The sequence below is a fragment of the Ostrea edulis genome, chromosome 1 (assembly GCF_947568905.1).
Source record: "Ostrea edulis chromosome 1, xbOstEdul1.1, whole genome shotgun sequence".
In the NCBI taxonomy this organism is placed as follows: domain Eukaryota; kingdom Metazoa; phylum Mollusca; class Bivalvia; order Ostreida; family Ostreidae; genus Ostrea; species Ostrea edulis.
Window position 1 is genome coordinate 17742911 of NC_079164.1, and position 18164 is coordinate 17761074.

General features: G+C 35.1%; 1 protein-coding gene across 1 annotated transcript in view; it reads left to right on the forward strand.

The window, feature by feature from the left end:
* Positions 1-18164, forward strand: part of LOC125663645 (uncharacterized) — a 53605-nt gene that overhangs the window by 12940 nt on the left and 22501 nt on the right. Inside the window, 6 exon segments of the mRNA XM_056142557.1 lie at positions 8350-8500; positions 8723-8929; positions 10628-10817; positions 13861-14604; positions 16610-16625; positions 16899-17208. Of these exon segments, the coding sequence (XP_055998532.1) occupies positions 8350-8500; positions 8723-8929; positions 10628-10817; positions 13861-14604; positions 16610-16625; positions 16899-17208 (1618 nt within the window).

Sequence of the window (18164 nt, forward strand, 5' to 3'; positions counted from 1 at the left end):
ACAGGTGAAATATTCACGTGTAAAATGTTATTTCATTGACATTGTAAGGGCCACATTTACTAAAATTACCTGATTTTCTCTCTTGTTATCTTGTTAGTAATCTTGGAGTGGCAAAGGTGGTTTTTACAGGTGTATTTCTTTGTTTAAATTTGTGGGTTGCTACAAAGAACATACATTTCATTGATCCTTGTGTATCCATGTCAAGCAAATCCTTACCCCCTTTGTGGGTGATTTTGATAGACACATTTGTAAATATAATAACTTTTCTTTTTGTCATAACTTCAGGTTCAGAAATAAACATTATTTGCATAAAATTGGTGGTATATGGGTTGCAAGGTGTTTCAAGAGATGAAACTGCTCTTACGAAGTCAATCATTCTTCTTAATCAAGTGATGTAAAACTGAAGGTTGCATGATATCATGAAGTTGTAGAATTAGCAATGAGGCAAATTTTAGACCACGCCTCACCATTACGATTTGTGGCGGGCAGTCAGGTGTGTTTGAAGTGGAGCAAGCGTTTGATCTACCGATACCTGTATTAAATAGCTAGGGGGATCCAAACCACCATATGCCACTTGAGAATAAACGATAAAGAAAAAGACAAGGTAGTTTGTGAAAGGGCCTCATCTGCATTGATGTACCAGTATGGAGACTATCTTGAGGTGACTTTATTAAATGCTCATTCAGATGGAAAGTTCATTGTTGTAGGGCTGTTATCTTCTGTTGTCAAGCGTGGATGTGAATCCCTGGATATCCTATATCCTATTGCAGCATGGTAACCATACCCATGCATGGGTGAATTCTGTGGGGCCATTCAGCATGATAAAAGCTTAGGAATTATGTTACTCAAGTTATTTATTTAGCAACTCTTTCTCATAAACTAGTCAAGCATGTAACTACTTTATGCTTGGTGAATTACTTGCCGGATTTCGAGATTTTTCCTGTGTACTGTGTAGTACAAGGAAGGATATTTAATCTTATGTGTGTCAATTTGAGGGCGAAAAGACAAATGTGACGTTGAATCCTTTTAATGAAGTGATCTATGGCCATGCATTGGGATGAGAGCAGTTTCAGTTTGTTTGACTTGAGAATAGAAGGTGAGATTTGATAAACTGTGGTCCCATAAAGTCATCTACTCGTCTGATTCTCTCCCCTCTGTCCATGATAAAATGATTTGAAGAAGACTGTTTTGTTACACTTGAATTGATTTATCAAAATTTGAAATTGAGTCTCCTTAAAGGTAGATTAAAGGTATTGATATGGCTCTTCTTGTCACTGAGAAAGATTCAATTTTAATAAAGCAGGGATCTGATGTTCACTCTTTCAGTATGAAATTATTGGATACAAAAAGGAAATCTTTCATCATTTTCATTCTGGGTATTCATTGTACCATAGTGTATTTGAAATCAGCTTTCATGTATGTGAATGTTTTTTAAAAACCCTTTAATAAGTGTTTATATTGTGGGTACCTTACAGTTGTCGGTGTCATTTTTCAGTTTTCTTATTGATTTCTCTTCGTGAGACAAAATAATTTTCAAAGTGCTCTTGAAAAGGAAGGCTGAAGGCTGGATTTCTGTGATATGTGCATTTGCTGGTGAATGTAACTGGTCTGTCAGATAAATACATTATCTGCTGTTTGCATCAGCAAACTTCCTCATTTATATTTGATTGTAATGTGTCTTAGTCAGTTTAAGGTTTTTTTTATAGGATATATTTTGTTCATGCTTGAACAGTGATTGATAAGTGAAACAAACTTGAAAACTAGTTTTGCCGCGCTCCCGTGAATAAGGCTTGCGTGGCATTGCACACCCATGTGAATTGCCAGTGGTACTTCTTTTTAAGTTAAAAGTAGATTGAATATTGTTGAGGAAACACTGTTCTGATGTCTCCATTATGAAGCCTCTGTATAGACTGGCACTGCACTGAGCACTGATTTATTGGGACAGATTCTGGTGGCATCTTACCGGATAGCATTAGACTGATTTACCTCTTCTAATACTGTCAGGTAAAGATGTCCTCAGAGTTTGCTAAATCGACCATATTCTGCACCACACACCTGCACTATTACTCAGCTGAATGTATTCTCTCCATGCAAACAGATGGTACCAGATAGCAACAGAATGGTATTAATTATTCATCATTAATTTCATATTGTGGTGAGTGTCCCATTTGTATTCCGAGAAGCTTGAGAGAAAACAAAAACTAACAACATTTTTAACATTGAACTTTCTATGTTGCATGGCTACCAATCTGTTTGTGTTTTATGTGGTAACAAACTTCTGTTTTCAGATTTCTTAGTGTAATCAAATCGTCATTGATGAGGCATTTTGTACTATTTTTATTTTGTGACATCTCAAATTTCAGGTGTCAACTGGTTCAGAAATTATAACAGAAAAAATGTATTGAATATATTTTTGGTGAAGGTAGCTATAAAATATATTGATTTTTGCTCAATTGTATGATTTATGGATGATGCTTTGATTACACAATGAAAGTACTGTCCAACATCCTGGTATTCTTTTTCATCCAATGAAATGATCTGTAACATCTGTACAATGGAAGGTGCATTTTGCCTGTTGTATACTGTTTTTGGAGATTGTATACACTGTTACTAGGCACCAGTCAACAGCAACCAACAGATATGGATGAAGACAAGAAATGTTGCATGTCGTTGTTTGTATACCTTGAGATGGATTCGGGTATATAACAAATGGCAAGTAACAACAGGCTACAAGACGGATAGATGATGATGACACTTGCATGCTATTCTATAGTTATATTCTAGTTTCTATGATATGTTCCAAAACTTCATCAGCTGTTTTATGTCAGCAACAGGTTATCAACTTCCTGTCAGACAGATGTCTGTTTGTTGCTTAGTGTGAAATTAGCTAGATGATGAACAACATTAGCTGGATGATGAACATCTCTCATTATGTGATGTGAATCCGCAGTAGATATCTCTTTCCTCTGGTTAACTGTGTAGTCAGATAGAACATGTGTCTTTAGTAGGTAACATGTACAATCTATTTATTCATCTGTACAATCTATTTATTCATCTGGTACATATCGTTGCCCTTTAGCCTTGAAAACTTCCTTTATGTCCTGAGGGAGTGTAAGCCCAAGTGAAATTCAAGGTTTGGTCAAAGCTTTACAGTCCTCAAATGTTGTGTAAGCCCAGGTAATTTAATGGCCCACATTAGCTATAGCTAAGGTATCTATATCACCAATAGAAGTCAAGAGAGAAATTTTATTACAGGAAAGTTTGCAATTGAAGTAGATGATATAAAAAGGGACAATTTTTGTAAAAGCAATGCATAATTGTAAGGATCTGTTATCGGAGAAATTGTAGTGTTATGGGGCTCTTACAGCGAGGGGGTTTTAAACTTTAACCACTTTCCGCTTTATCAAGATCTGGCTGGCAATAGAACACATCCTCAATTTAAAGATAGGGATAAATTTTTAAAAATTACCGTGTGATATTTCTGTCCATATAAGAATAAATTTCAATATAGTGGGGGAAAGTGCACAGTGTTGACTAAACGTGCTGCTGGTGGTTTGAAAGATTTCTTAAAAGGAAGAATTTTTTTAAAAATATTTCTCAGTTGATAAAGGTCTAGGTGTGTTTGATGTTTTTTTCCGGATTTGGTCTTCAAATACAGTTCATCTTGAGTTTTGATCTTATTAGTGACTCAACTGATCATAACATTATTGATTCATAAGATAACTTTGTGAAAGGATGACATTACCAAAAGCTCCGGTTTTCAGCCATGTTAAAATGATGAGTTAAAATGTCAAATTGATAGATTATACAAAATGTTTATAGCTAATTTGCTATTCTCATTTGTTGTGGTATCCATCAAATCTATTCTTTACCACTGACTTGAAAGGCTTGTCTGACAAGGCATCTATTGGCTTTGAAGAACAGAGTGGCTCAAATTGACAATATAAATTTATGCAGAAAAGATCTATCAGAATTCTTCCCATCCATAATTTTTACTGAATGCAAAGAATGAATCCTTGTGCATATAATTTATGTGTAATGAGTCTTCTATGTCTTTGCAAGATTAACGGTATCTGCATAAATATACAAAAACTTTTTTTTTGTTGGCAAGTTTGGTTAACATTGGTAGAGGCTGTTCAGGAATGCTGATGAGACTGCAAGAAGGTCAGGAGGAGGTTGAGGAAATTCTGTTAAGGTTGTCATGGTTTAAGGTTACTAGGCTTGAATACTGGAGGAATACCATCAAGATATTGAAGAAATTCTGTCTAGACTATCCTAGAGTAAGTCTTCAATCTAGAGTAAAGTCACCAAGCTGGTTTTTAAGGTCATCGGAAGGTTGGGGGAATCCGGTGTCTGGACTTCCCTGGATTAAAGTTCGATCTCTAGGCCAGAATTATGTCACCAAGCTGGAGTACAGCCTTGAGGAGGCAGAAGTTATTCATATACCTGGGAATTAGTTCTTCAATCTGGAGTAAGGTTACGAATCACCAGACTGTAATAAGGTCATCAGGAGATGGAGCAGTTTCTCTTTAGACTATGCTGGAATATGATTTTGAATTTAGAGTAAGGTTTTCAGGCTGGAATAAGGTCACTCTGCAGAAATAAGGTCTCCACACCAGTGTAAGGTCACTAGGCTAGAGTAAGGCCACCTGGATAATGAAGGGATTTTGTCTAGACTACCATGGGAAAAAAGTTTCGATCTGAAGTAATATCAACAGGTTTATGTAAAATACTGAAATAAAGGTCACCAAGCTGGGGTAAGGTCAGGAAGTTTAGGGAATTCTTTCTGAACTATCCTGGAATAGGTCTTCAATTTGAAGTAAGATAAATTAAAGTCATCAGGCTGAGGTAAGGTCATCTAGAGACCAAAAGAATTTTGTCAAACCTACTGTAAAGTAAGAGTTACCAATGGGAGTGGCAGTCGGTCTTTCCAAGAAATAGCTTTGGTTAAGCTAAGAGGTTACGTTACATTTGTGTAATATAGTTTCTAGTTCTCTATAGCAGTGTGAAATGGGTGAATTTCACATCTGCAGTGCCAGTGAACCTCATTTTAGGGTTGATGTGTCAATTTCAATCGCAGTTGATTCTGTAGAGATGAACAATAAAGAAATTTGAATGTTTTGCTGGAGCAGAAGTAATGATAAACCGGAAGGAGGATATTGTGATATGGTTACTTTGGGGTAGTGTAAAAGTCATAACCATTTGGATTAGTTTTGTCTATTTTCACTGATATCAAATTACCAGAAGAATTAGAAGTGAAATGCTTTAAAAGGACAAATCATAGTCACTCGATATGTATCTAGTGTTAAGGACTCAGCCGGAGGGTGTCTGTTTATTTTTGTAAATTTCTGTTTGTATCCTTTACTTCTTATCAGGTCTGGGTATTGGCTGATCGAGTCTTTTGTGTCACTGTCCTATTGTTTTGAGACATCTGGTTTCAGTGTAACTGTTCCAGGTGACTGCTAGAAAATGACTTTCATTATGTAGAAGAATATCATATTTTGAACCTGGAGAACGTTTCTTGTCTTATCGACCATCTGTTCCACCAAGGTTAACATTGCAAAGATATGTATCTTCTGATTTTATTCCAAATAAACAGGAAAATGTAATAATATCTGAAATTTTAATGAGCTCAGGGTTGCTTGTGATAATTGCCATGCATGTTGAATTAGTTTCGGAGAGAGAAAAAATGTTTTACTGTTGTTTTATTTGGCATCATAAGAGTCATATAGTAAACTCTGTATGTAGCACAGCATCAGATTTTGAAACATTGATTATATTTAATTTTGTCGTTGTAATATTTCATTTCTCAATAATTTGAAATCTTGAGCTGGGGAAATAAAGGGCAGATAACTGTTGTTAGCTGATCATATTTCTGTGAACTGATATCAACTATGTTATGGCTGGTTTGGTCCTCTCATTACAGGGACCATAAACCACCTATAACTGTCACCCCTGTTCACTGACCTGGCTTAGAATGGTGTGTAATGATAGTTACTAACACCTCTAATTACCTCCCTTTGTTCTCCAGTAATCATTAACTTGATGGACTGGCCTGAATGTTTATATGGTCAGTTGTGGTTTAATATAGTATTTAGCTTGTGTCTCCATCGGTTCTGCCAGGTCATTGATACTGCTAAACTTTTGGCCAAAGCTCTGTCCTTGCTGGACAATGTTCTTTCTGCTGTTGGTTTCTATGGCATATTTATTTAGATTAATGACATATTTTCTGTATTAAACTGGTAAAGAATTGCAAACTTGAGTCAATGTATTTGAAATACGCATCATGTAAAATATAATGACAAGTGCAGTATGAAATCATTTACCCTATTAGTCAACAGCTGTGTGGAATGAAAACTGGGAAAGAAAATATATTGACATTGCTAGAAAAAGAAGAAAGCAATATGATAGGATCTTAGCTTCTGCAGTCAGTACTTGAAAGATCACAGTTTTGGGAGCGGAGTAATTTGAGTTTGGGATTCCTCATTAACTACTTATTAGGGGTAGGTTACTAGGAAAAATTGTAGTACTTTATCAGCTTATCATCCTCCGGTTATCTTTATGGAGGGGGGTCTGTTGTTAGCAGTATGGTTTGATGACAGCCATGCTTTAGAGAGGTTAATCATGATTTAGTGTAGTTTTATCAATACCCTTAGCACTTAATGTGGACAGGAACAAAGAATTATGGGGTGGTTAGGTACCTTACCATTGTTAGCTGTTTGCTTGTGTAGGGGGCTTCCAAGGCATTGGGGGAGACATCCTACAATAAACACTGATGGTGGCCGCTAGATCGCACAGATACATTTAAGTTCCGCATACTCATTGTCTGTATTGTTTGGCTTTGTTTTTTGTATCAAATTTTGAAATATGCATTTAATTTGAATAAGAGGAATGGACACTTGAGTGTATTGTTGTATTGACATATGTTGTATTGAACCTCTTCAATGGGTAAAAGTGTGTGTTATTTTTTAAGTGAAAGTTAAAGAGGGTCTGTTGAGGTTTATCTTTTTGGAAAAAAGAAATGAAAAGAGATTTGAAGGATTGCTGGAGTGTTTTCATCCTGAAATTATATCTTCCTGACTTGTAAACAGTTTAAGACACTTTATTTAACTGTGGTTAAGAGAAGTAAGAAAAAGTGTTCACTCTTAAGTTCATAAACTTCCGCCTGTAGTATTATATATAAAATGGGGGAAAAAGACACTTGACAAGAGCTATGTTTGCTCCGGACAAATATGGTCATTGTTCCTTGCTGGTTGCTCAAGCACAGTGACTGGGATTGTGGCAAGGTTCCACTAATCTGGATTGTTTGATCAATATTTGATTTTGGTAATCAATTTTATTGGGGGATTCAAGGCTTGAGGAGAGAAAGGTGATCCTAGCTGACAGCATAAAGGTCATGCCCTTCGTAAAGGTTTAATATGAAAGTAAACAATGTTTGATTACTCTGAAATGACATTCTCTTGGTTTGATAAGAAACAAACAAATCTGTCTTATAGAAGGCAAGATTGGGCTGGTTTTTGGGAAAACCGATTACCAATACTTCTGGTATATGATTTATGATGTATTTGGTGTGGACAAGCGAGAAATTATTATGCAACATAGTCAGTTTAATACATAGATCTTCATTCTTCTGGAACTTTGGCTAGAATTTTATAAATAAAAGTTATGCCACCTTTCTCATGTTTCTTTTCTAGATGTATAATATGGGAATGAGCAGTAACAAAAAGGCTTATGCTAAAAGAAAGAAAAACAAGGTTTTTTTTGTTTCCAAATAACTCTGAGTGGTGTTTATATTTTACTCTAAAAATTTCAAATGATTGCACTGAATGGAGCTAACAGAGTTCTTTGTATTCAAGAGATTTGAACTGGAAGAATTCTTCTATAGAGATTGTCGTTGATAATGTGTTTGCTTCTGCTTAAGGAAAATATTTTCCTTTGCTCTTAACAACAAGATTATAGCCAGAGAAGAAAAAGAAGGAAAAAACCCAACTCCCCTAGTGGCTTACATAATTTGTGCAATTAGACCTCTTTCTTTTCAATATTGTAATGAAGTTGTTTAAATGGTATGTTACTGATTGACTAGATAGAGCTGTAAGAAATCTTGGTAACAAACACAGGTATACTTGAATTATGAACTGTTTGCAGTGTGTGGAATGTTTCACTTGGATTCGTCTATAACAATCCACTTTTTGTAGTGCAGTTTGTCTGCACTAGTACATGAAATCATCTTGTAAAGATTCCATTTCCTTGAGTAATTTTTAAACACGAATCTTAGATTTTTTTAAAATTTATACATATACTCATCTACTGCTATAGTTGATGCAAACATGATTCTTTGATTTTTTTCAGAAGGAAATCAGAAACCAAAAGAAAATGAAAAGAAAAAGAAAGAAAAAACAGCGAAATCCGCAACAAATGCAAAAATTGAGGGCCAAATTTGTTGCCCAAGCAAAGAAATACTTCGGGACACCATATGCAAAACGCTACTGGACTCCAGATGGTATTGAAAGTTAAATCACTGCAATACATACCTTGTCACTAATTTGTGCAATTTGATTTTTATATTAGAAAATGTATGTATAGACGTATTTGGACTAATATATCTGAGTCTTGCTGATGCAAAGATTAGGAGGGAAAATAAAAAGCAGCACAACTGTTACTGCAGGCTAATGCTTGGCTATTCAATTAAAGATTACGCCTTCACATAGACAAACATTTTCAGATGAGGAATATTATTCCAAGCGTTTTCTGGACTGTTGCGGTCTGGTTCGACAGGTCATGTTGGATTTGAGGAAGGAATTTGGATTCCGTATCGGACCGTGGAACCAGGCGTACATGTATGACACACTGCCAATCACGATAGAGCGAGAGCAAGATATGAAGGCAGGGGACCTAGTCTTCATCTCCGGGATATACCCTAATCCCAAATGTAAGCACCAAGCCCAGTCTTAATTTGTATAAAACACTTTATGGATTAGGGGTACTTTATCATATCCAGAGTTTGTTTTGTCTAGTTTATTTATCTGTTAAAGTGTATGAAAATTAGTTCCCACATAGAAAAGGTAAAAAAAAACCCAGCAAAATACAGAAGTTTGTACACGTGTTCCTTCCTCTCAGTTTTTCAGATTTTGAAATAAACTTATGATGTGTGAGATAGCATAAATGTGATGCATTTACTCTGGTACAAGCAACAATACCGAAATTTCATATTTTAGCTCATGAATAAAATCGGAGACAATTTAAAAAAAAAAATTCCTGTCCAGTTAGAGGGATCTCTCTCTCTAGAATTGTTCTTGTGTCACCTGGAAATTCATTTTCTCAGATCAAGTTCATTGAAACCATCACATACAGTTTCAGGTTCAGACATCCATTGAAATCGTCCTACACAGTTGTCTCTTAATTATTGGGCCTCTGTACTTGACGGTCTCTCAGGTCCTCCTGCATTAATTAAATTCCTATCTTTACCAGGCTAAATCTATTTAAACAGTTTCCCAATATGTCTGCTCACAAAGAAGTCTTTGATGGGGGTTAACCCTGAGAGCTAAGCCAGATTAGTTTGGACTCTGATCCACATTTCGGGCAAATGTCCTAACCCATGTGTAACCATCACTGAGATTTAACATCACATTTAAAATCAATTCAAGGACTGCCTAAATAGACGATTTAAAAAATGCATACCAAAATGCCTGTCATACTTGACTAAAGCTGAGGTAATTGGCCTGATCTAGCCATGGGTTCTGCTGGAACTTGACAAAGATCATACTGTTGGGCTGGCAAATAAATTGTGCTTTTATATTTACGTATGTGGGTTGTTTTTTTTAATGGAGAACTTGGTACAGTTTTGAATTACTATATAGGCATAGCAATGAAAGTAAATTGGCAAGTTAATTTAGGTGAGGGATTTGGTTGTAAAACTAAGTAAAGAAAGCATGATTGATTAACAGGGTTAATTGTCAGAAGGTTTGACTTTATAAAGCATGTTGGATATGTAAAGCATTTGATAGAGCTAAACTTAACTCCTCATTTTGAGTAAAATGAAGAACCTGTATTAATTATTCAGTGACATTGTTTACCCAGTATCAGGGCAGTGTAGATTTCCATGAAATAAAATAGAAGTGCACTCAAAGAATAGCTCATGAGGGAGGCTATCTTATAACTGATATCTAGAGCCAAAGTAAATTTTTTATGAGGCTCGGACATGGAAACTTTGCCCGAGGATCCCAGAAACCAGTGGACATAAAATCAATTTGGTTTTTGATTGTATGTCATTTGTTATCCGATGTCAGTCCACAGATTTTATTAAATTTCAACATTTTAAACGAGAGTTGGGATCAATAACTAAGATTAAAATATCAAGGGTAGTCTTAAATTTAGTCCTGTAGAAATTTACCGTGATAGTTGTTTACATTTAGAAACATTTTAAAGTAAGATACTTGTACCCATTTTCTAAATGAATAGGATGTAAGGCAATGGATACTGGAGAGGTTTTCTAAGTTGCTAGAACTTGTAACCAATCTCTTTGTATATTTAAATGGATACTGGAACATTTAAAATGATGCTGTTTTGATAATTGTTTTGTAAAATGCATGCCACTGGACACATACTGAATGGTTTTGTCTTCTTTCAGCACGACAGCAAAAACATCACATGACCCATGTTGAGATTTGGGCAGGGGATGGGTGTAAAACTATTGGTGCTCGTTGGAACAAAGGCAAAGTGCAGGTTTTTGACCATTATAGGTTCCAAGCCAAGAGTTTTCACAGTGAGCAGTATTATTTCAAGTCCATTGACACCTGGCTAGGTGGAACATGCAAGAGGTAAACATGCCTAACACTACCTCAGCTATTCACAACTTGTAATCTGTGCAGGTACTGATACACTAGACAGAAGAACTAAGTAACTCAGTAGTGCTTTTTGATTTCTCCTAAGAGTGTTTGAAATTGTACATCCCAGGCAACCAGCTGTAGGTATAGCACCTGTGCTATGGGCCAATACAATAAAGGTTCTCCATACCACCAATGTTTTACCATGACGTCACTGCCATCAAGAGCTGTCATTGAGAGATTCGATATTGTTATTCTGTTGATTCAAAGTACATGTGTACTTTAATACAATATCCATATATGAGTATTATAGTTTTTAACAGTAACTATAAAATTAATTGCACCGATTTTGTTTTATGTTTTCCCCGCAGATTTCAATTGTTTGTTTTTATCTGTCCTAACTAACAGTTTACAATGATTTTCATTATCAAGTTAATTTAAAATGGCTGACAAACAACAAAGTAATTGGTGTGTAAGTCTAGATGAGATGACAGTATGCACACAATCTTTTTTAAAAGTGATCTTTATTTATTCAAAAGAATACTGAGTGTAAACTTCATTTAATGATCGTTATGGTAAATTTTTTGGTAAAGCAACAGTTTGAAAATCTTTTGTTCTGATAACCTAATACAGAAACAAAATTGGTTATTGATATTTTAATACTTATTGCAATTTGATAGAAGACATTGATTCTGAAATTCTCTTAAATGACAAGGTTTACAGTGACATAGGAACTCGTTTAAGGCCAAAAAAAATAAAAATTAATAAATAGATTCTATTTATTTTTATTGTATGCGTAAACTGCTGATGTAAGATTATTCACTCAGAATATTATGCAATTGAATAGACTTGGGGCCGACTTGACTTGGGGCCTGTAGGGGACAGGTATTGCTATGCAATACTTACAGAAGGCCTGTTTACGGTGTATTTGACAACATGTGTTTTGTTAGCGTCTCATACCAAAATGCTGCCCATGGCCTTGGGCAACATGTGGTCTCGGGGTCTAACAAAACATGTTTGCCCTCAATGTAAGTCAATAAATGTTAAATATTGCCTGATAGATAAAGCTTCAATCTGACTTTGTAAACTTCAAATAAAAACTTTGCTTTTTGATTATTGTTACTTGAAAAATCCTTTGTTCGTATTCATTTCGAAAGTAGAAATGGCATATCATATATCAGATTGGCTTCCATAAAATTATCCCCATGAGAGGACAGCCACAGATATTCCCTTGAAGGAAACTAAAATGTCACCAATAATCCCTTCAATCATTGTAAAACATAAGCTTTTAACGTTAAGATGACAGAATTGATGCCCAAACAAAATACAAATGTAACACTTTAACTTAAAAGCTTTTTAATGCATGCATAGTTTGTTATTGGCGATTGTGTTACGTAGTGTTCCGGGTGGTGATTTCCAGCTCAGCAGTGTGTGTGTGAGGGTGGAATATGATACCAGAAGACCTCGTTTAATCAACATAAGAGTAAATCATGTGTTTGCAAAGATGCATAACACAGAAATGCTTTGGGATGTAAAGGTCTGCAATCTTTTGTGTGACAATTGCCTGATATTGTATCAGGGATTCTGGCAGGTTTCAGAATTGATCCTCTTAATGCTTCAGCCCAAAGATAAAAAGATTTTACGTCCATCAATTAATCAATTTTTGATGAATTATTTTTAACCAAAAAGTGATAAGCTCCCAGCTAGCCTTCTATGAAAAGACAGAAAATTAAGTGATAGGAGATCTCCCATAGGCAGGTCTGAAAGGAAGAAATCAAACAGAGGCTGATGTAGCAACTTAATATTCTTCTTCATATTAATCTGTTACCTAGCAACTCGACTCAATTTCCTTTGTTTCATCTTTTCCTTTTAGAACACAAACCGGTACTTGATCAGACTACCACATTAAATACAAGAACATCATGGACCTATTTCTGTCTTGCTTTTCAATAGAAACCCAAGTCACCAATGTTTATTAGAGGTATAAAATATTACTACAGAGAACTATGATAAAGGACACGAGATATATTTCAAGGATGAATTATTTGTATTAAGAGGGTGGCTTACTCCTATAGTCAGTCATGCTATGGTAAATGTACTAGTATGATGGATTGGTGGTGATCAGCCACAGAACAAATCCACTCCCAGGCAAGCCTATCACATTTTGGCATGTCTGGTGAGCTTTATTTCTCTGTGATGGTAAAATGCAAGAAGTCTGCTCACGGAAAGCCTTAATTAAACCTGGAAACTTGACAAGCTTGCATGTTGAAGTCTTATTAACTGGCCCGTTCATCCATGCACACTGCCATTTTTTCTACAATTCCCCATCATCCATGCCTTTATTTCCTGTGCAGATTTAAGAAATGAAGGTGAAGTTAGATTCCCCATTTGTCTTGTTTTCTTCAAAGAAAGAGGGTTACTTACTCACAGGAAAAACCCACAGCAGAATGAATGTTATTACAACAGACACGTACTTCTCAGTCAAGAACCACTAATTCCATGTTCTACATTGAAGTCAATGAATTCACACAAAAAATCCAGAGAAAAAAGATCTTTATCAAATGGTGTTTACTGTTCTCACAATTTGAATCAATTGTTAAAACATGTCCAAAATATACCTGTTTAATGGAAAATTAGTGGAGGAGAAGGTTTTGGAGATTTTTGAATTTCATTAGAAATAAAGATTCGGCCTTGGTCTAAATGTAAGGATAAGAAAGAATTCAAATGAAAAATCTACCACAGATAAATTATATGTTTTAGTAATAATAAAACCTGTACAAAAATTTCACAGATAAGCATACTGTATTAATTTTTGAGTATCCACTGTCCTTAAAAGGAAAGTATCAAGATTTATATGGCATATTTTGTATGCCAATACAAATTAATTCCACTAATTTTCATAGGCACAGATTTGCATTTTTATGAAAAATTGTTTATTCACTTTGCAGAAAGTTTCATTCGCTTCTTTTGATTTTGTAATTAGATAAGATGATGGTTGAATAATGCTTGCATTTCAGTGGTATTTTTGCTTTTGCAGTTTCTGCCCAGAGCATAAATGGAGGAGAAGAAAGTTCAATCCAAGCAAGAAATCTGTATTTTGTCTTAGTGGTGAGAAGAAGAAAAGTCCTGATGCTTGTGCGGGATCAGAGAAAACTGATCAGGAGAAACTTGGTAAACAGGTAACTGAAGCAGAGAAAAAGAAAATGGCTACTGAAGAAGGGAATACAGAAGAAGATGAAGATGCTCAGATGGCTGAAGCTGATGGGACAGGGGCCATGGGCTCCGAGGATGAAGAGGATTTTGAAAAACAAGATGATGATTTTGATGACGATGATGATGATGATGAAGAGGATGAGGATGAAGATACCTATTTGTACCAACAAGAAGATGAGAGCCAAGAAGATGAGGATGACATTAATGCCACACCCTTGGGAATTCAGAGTCAGATTCTCCCAAATAGCAGTTCTCGGGCTTCCTTACAAACTTACTCGAGCAAAAGTGTCTGTACCAATAGGTCATCTGGAGCAACCAATCAAAATACAGAATCTATACGAAAAAGTAACTTAGCTATGGAAAAACAATTAGCCAGTAAATGCATCATCACAGACAAAAATGGTAAAAACCTCAACAGCAGTAGTTGCAGCCTGGACTCTGTGTTCTCAAAGGCAACCCAGTCCATGCTTCAAGGAAAAGGCAGGCAGTCCTGTTGCCAGTTGTCAGCCAAAGACAAGGCTCCATCATCTCAACCAGTGGACAAAGAGACCAGAGGTCAGCAGCAGTAGTGATGTCACTTCCTGTTCATTGTTCTTTAAGTTTATACTAATCTTTGTTGCAGAGTTATACAATTGTTACTTGTGTTGATATGGATTTTATTACATTTTTATACATTGCCAATTTAGCCAATTTTAATTATATTACTTACTTTTTTTGTTTCATGTTTGTGTTTTAATTTGTTGACATATGAGTATTTATTTTTATTTGGTTGAGATTTATTTGCTGGAGTACAATATTTCTGTAAATTGTTTTTGTTTTTAAATAGGAAAAATAAAAGAGAATTCAAAACTAGCAATTTTGATGATGAAATTAAGAAAAAAATCAATGAAAACTCATTTAATCTATTCTAGTCTCCTCATTTTCAATCAGCAGATATTGATGAACTGTTGTTAATTCAGAATAGAACCACACCCTCAGGAAACAAGAGCTTGTATAGATTGATTGCTGTGCTAGCATTTTGTGGCTCTTTAGGGATTTACATATTTGATTTTATATCCAAGAGATGGGTTTTGTTTATTGAAGTGTTATAGCATTTCAACTTATGATGTGTTATGTTGTCAAAGTAATGAATCTCGTTGAAACTACTACGTGCTTAGTTCAAACTCTACAAGAGCATTATCACAGGACTCTTTCTACATTTTTTTCTACACACAACAGGAAATTTAAAAAAAGATTTTAGCTTGATAATGTAATGGATCTCTGTATGATTGTAATCATTTAAAAAAGAACACTGATTTTTCTCCCCAATAACCAATTTGTTGCATGTGTTTTATTATGGTGAGTGCTTTGCATTTATTGCAAGACAGTGTTCTCCCACTCTGCAGTGTCCTTGTTATAGTGAGCACTAGTTTAACAAGCATGTGATGATGCTTAGTCATCTCGTGTTACAGAGTCCCAAACAAATCAGCAATATCTTGTGAACCTGTGGGACTAGGGTAGATAATTATTGTCTGTATATTGGTATGTATATGTACACTGAATACATCTATATGCTGTGTCATGTACAGATTATCATGTATCAAAATGGTGGTATATCATAGCTTTTTATCGATCTACTACCAATAGACTTTCCGTCCAGCAGTAACTGTGATATATGAAAGATGTGATATATATATATATGTACAAATGCAGGGCTAGATGTTTCTGTTAATAACTGATGTGTCAGGAAATTTTTTACAGAAAAAAATTGGATTTCTTGTAAATAAAAACAGACTGAATAGTTAGTATCAGCATGGTTTTTCTTTTGATGGGAATGTAACGCATAGTTAGCTTTACAATTCTTATGATTGGTTCATTTTTAAAAAAAAATTAAGACAGATTGGTGGGGTAAACATATTCTTTATGAAGAATCCTTAATCTTTTGGAGTTTATATGAACTCTTGGCAAGGAAAATGCAAACTTCAAAAAACAATTTTTTAAAAGCCTGCATTTTTGACATCTGTTAACAATGGGAAACAAACTACTCCGTGTCAATTTTCTTGATCAATGAATAAATAAAGTGAATTGTTGAATAACAAACATTATTATTCCCATTACCTATGGGAGGAAAGAAGCAATATGCAAGTTGAAATGTAAAATTGATGTAGATAGATTGGCTTGCCAATGTCGCCAAACAAAATATTTATTTCATCCCTAAAGGCATAGATTACCATAGCAATATAAATTTTCCACCACGCATCAGTAGGCTAAGTGCATCGTAATTACTGCGGAAAGCTGCTGTATATTGATGAGGCACTTTGATGGTCGAACTGTGACCTGAAGTATACACACATATGCCGCCCAAGTCGCATCATTTCATTTCTCAAAACATCATAAAAATTGGTTCTTTGAAAAAGGACGATTCAAACCTGATCCAACGGTCGAGTTTTATGGCCATTTTAATATTCACCTCAAAGGACTTGACACTCTGAAAAAAGAATTGCCTATGTAATAGTGAAATTTTAAGAGCTTAGAAAACACTTTCATATTTTCCGACTGAAGCAGAAATTGATAACAAATATTGTATTGTAAAGCTACTACCACTGGCTAGTAAAGATTTATTGGCTAAAAATATTGCTTTAAAAGGCGGGATTTTAATTTATTCAGTGGAGTGATTTAATCATTCGGAAACCCGAGTGAAGGAGCATTTTTCTGTCAATAATAGAAAGTACAATTTATTTTCAGCTTTTAAAACAGGTTTTGTAGGAATCTATAGCATGAAAATCATTTTCTACGAGATGATCTGATGATTAATATTGTAAAATGAAGTGGTTTAAAAATTGACTTGAGACAGTTTAATAGAGTATAAATGAGGCGTAACAGCTATTCATCACATCATTTTGGCATATTAGCACTACAGGAGGGACAGTGTATAATCTGTCATCATTGAATCATTACAAAGTCTTTGTAGTTCAAAGCAAAGATAATCACACTATTATGCAATTGCTGGATTACCACCAACTCCTATTTTGCACAGTTGATGTAATCGTTGATATGGATAATATAGAAGCTTTGCGGGTAGTCCGTACTGACTGGTTGAATGGCAGGCCACCAGACCAATGTCCTTTACTGTCCACTGAGCTTGTGCTAACTATAGGTTATTACGTCCAAAAGTTCAGGACATCAATGAAAGGTACACGTTTTCGTCCATTCTGACTGCAAGATGGCTCTGTTTATGGTTTTGGTCACACACTATAAACAGACCAGAAAGTGGCCAACCTGCTGGTCATTCACAGATGTAGTTAACCTCGTGAAACTCAATGGACTCGCACTGTGACGGTCAAGTTTGTCACAAAAGAGAATGTCTTGAATGTTTGAATACAGCTGATTTTTGATGTATTAATTAGCAATTGCAGTGGTACATCCAAGAGAAAGTAACATGTCTTTCAAAGAGGTCAGTAGCAGGTCATTTGTCTTCTAGTTTATACACCATTGTTTTGACAGTAAACTGCTACTTATGAAAGGAAATAAAAGTCACAAGCAAGGTAATTTTATAAGAACAATGATGACTTTTAATCACATGGTGTAATGACTTGTACTTCGCATGGTCAGGGTCGTATCATTTTATTGCTGTTGTGTTGAGTTCAAAGATTATTCTTGTGATGGTATTTTACGTTGATTGATAAATTTCATATTATATATTTATCGTGTATGCCTTTATCCAGTGGATATCGCCCATTACATTTATTCTAATTATATTACACTATATGTATTCCTACACCGATTGTGACGTCGCAAACGTCAATTTTACGTAGTTTGTTTACAAAATGTCGGGAAGCAAAATTCCCAACAATACAGTAATGTAAATAAAACAACTGGGCCGGTGGGGGAGGGGGTTAAATAAAATGATAAAAGGAATCTCCCATGCTTTTGTTGTTTAATTTGATTTATATTCAACTCGTATGTTTTCTATCCTCTTGCCAAGGTTCGGGGATAGGAAACGTACAACTCGCTGAATATGAATCATATCAAACCACAAACCATGAGAGATTATATATATATAAACATCGGAATGATCTAAACATTTTAATTGCTCAATATCTTATAATGTATAATATAATTTATATGATTGTGCCCTTGAATTGATGT